Source organism: Orycteropus afer, unplaced genomic scaffold (genome assembly GCF_000298275.1).
Source record: "Orycteropus afer afer isolate SDZICR_OR568_19922 unplaced genomic scaffold, OryAfe1.0 scaffold01009, whole genome shotgun sequence".
NCBI lineage: Eukaryota > Metazoa > Chordata > Mammalia > Tubulidentata > Orycteropodidae > Orycteropus > Orycteropus afer.
The window spans coordinates 300,598-302,355 of NW_006922596.1; the positions used below are offsets into that span (position 1 = coordinate 300,598).

The 1,758-nt window shown below is 34.2% G+C and overlaps 1 protein-coding gene across 1 annotated transcript in view; it reads left to right on the plus strand.

Annotated features, from left to right (window-relative positions):
* The window catches only part of LOC103212571 (ras-related GTP-binding protein B), a 76,823-nt gene extending 75,470 nt beyond the window's left edge, over nucleotides 1-1,353 (plus strand). Inside the window, exons 10-11 of the mRNA XM_007958539.2 lie at nucleotides 171-286; nucleotides 1,256-1,353. Coding sequence (XP_007956730.1) covers nucleotides 171-286; nucleotides 1,256-1,353 — 214 coding nt within the window. The remainder of the gene's footprint in view (nucleotides 1-170; nucleotides 287-1,255) is intronic.
* The last annotated feature ends 405 nt before the right edge of the window (nucleotides 1,354-1,758 follow it).

Consider the following 1,758-nt stretch of genomic DNA (forward strand, 5'->3'; position numbering starts at 1 on the left):
CAATTCAATATTAGAATTTCCTTAGAAAGCAAAATGGGATTAGTGATTGACTGTCTTAATAAAGTGGTGAGTTGAGGTGTAATGCTGTAAAATGTTGAGCATAAAGATAAGAACTTCTTTTATTGTTATTATTTTACATTCTTTAACTACTTTTCTCCTTTTCCCTACAGCAAGCTAGCTGCTTCTTTCCAGAGCATGGAAGTCAGGAACTCTAACTTCGCTGCTTTCATTGACATCTTTACATCCAACACTTATGTGATGGTCGTGATGTCTGATCCCTCCATTCGTAAGTTTAATCTTAGCTGACATAGGTCTGATCCACATATTCTTAAAACCAGTATGAGTGGTAGACAGGTTTTTTTACGTATTCTTAAAACCAGTACTAATGGTAGATAGGATTTTTAAGGCACTCGACTGCTACACCAGAAGGTTGGTAGTTCAAACCCACCAGCCACTTTGTGGAAGAAAGACAGTAATCTACTTCCATAAAGATTTACCACCTCATAAACCAACTGGGGGTCGCTATGAGTCGGAATCAGCTTGATGGTAGTGGATTTGGTTTTGTCTTTTACATTTTGAAACTTTAAAAGAATGGTCTTAACTTTTAGCCTCTAGGGTTTTATGTTTTTCTTCATGGGAACTTCATAAATCAAGTTACTGTATCTGGGAATTTTAAAGAAAAGAGAACCTAAATATATGATTTATGCTCCATAAGATATATATTTTTAAAGATGAGTAAGTCTAAGCTCTGAACTAGTAGATGCTAAGCAATTTTATATGTCATTGCATACTCCTAAGAACCATATTCATGTTTGTTTTATGGGCATTAAGGGATGTGTTTGGTACTTCCATACTGCAGTAGCCTTGCCCATCACAGCCATTGAAATAAAGATTGTATTTCCAGGATATTCCCAGCATTAAATTATCTCTGATCCACTGGCTTTTCCCACCTTATGTTAATATTAAAATATTACATAAGATAATGGGTTTTGTACTATAAATACCAAACTAAAAAAATATGTGCCTCTTTATTTTAGAAATTTCATGTTTAGTCAATACTAAAAATATAATCTAATCTATTTATTAAAAAAAAAAAATTAAACCATGGTAACTTGGGACTTCCTATTCCTATATGTCCTCTGTGACATATGTTCAGGAATTTGGCCCTCTTTTGTTTATTTCTTTTTACTAGTCAGACATTGTTTTGGCTATCCATACTTATTCTGTTTGGTATCTTCCCCACCCCTACCCTCAGCTTCTGCAGCTACTCTGATCAATATCCGAAATGCCAGGAAACATTTTGAAAAGCTGGAAAAAGTGGATGGACCAAAGCAGTGTCTTCTTATGCGCTAAACATTTCCCAGTGTTTTTTCAGAAAATAAAAAAAAGTTAAAACACTGTTTCATCTTTAATTGATGTCAGTGTTGTATTCATATATGTAGGCTCTGAAATGTGATGCTTGCCATTTTTGTATTTCTTACGTAGGACCTAATCTTAACATTTAATCATGATGATATTGCTCACATAGCTAGTGAAGAGTTAGAAGGTGAGCTGTCCATGGTGTCAATGTAACATAAAAGCAGGTGATATGGAAGTGTTTTGATAGCAAGGGTCTAGTTGTATAAGTGTTCTGACCAACAGATTCCAATTATGTATGCAAAACCCTTCCCAACATTGTCTTGTATTTTTATCAAATAGTAACCTGTAAGTCTGGAGCATTAATGTTTTTTCAGCATGCATAAAAAATATTCCTTAACT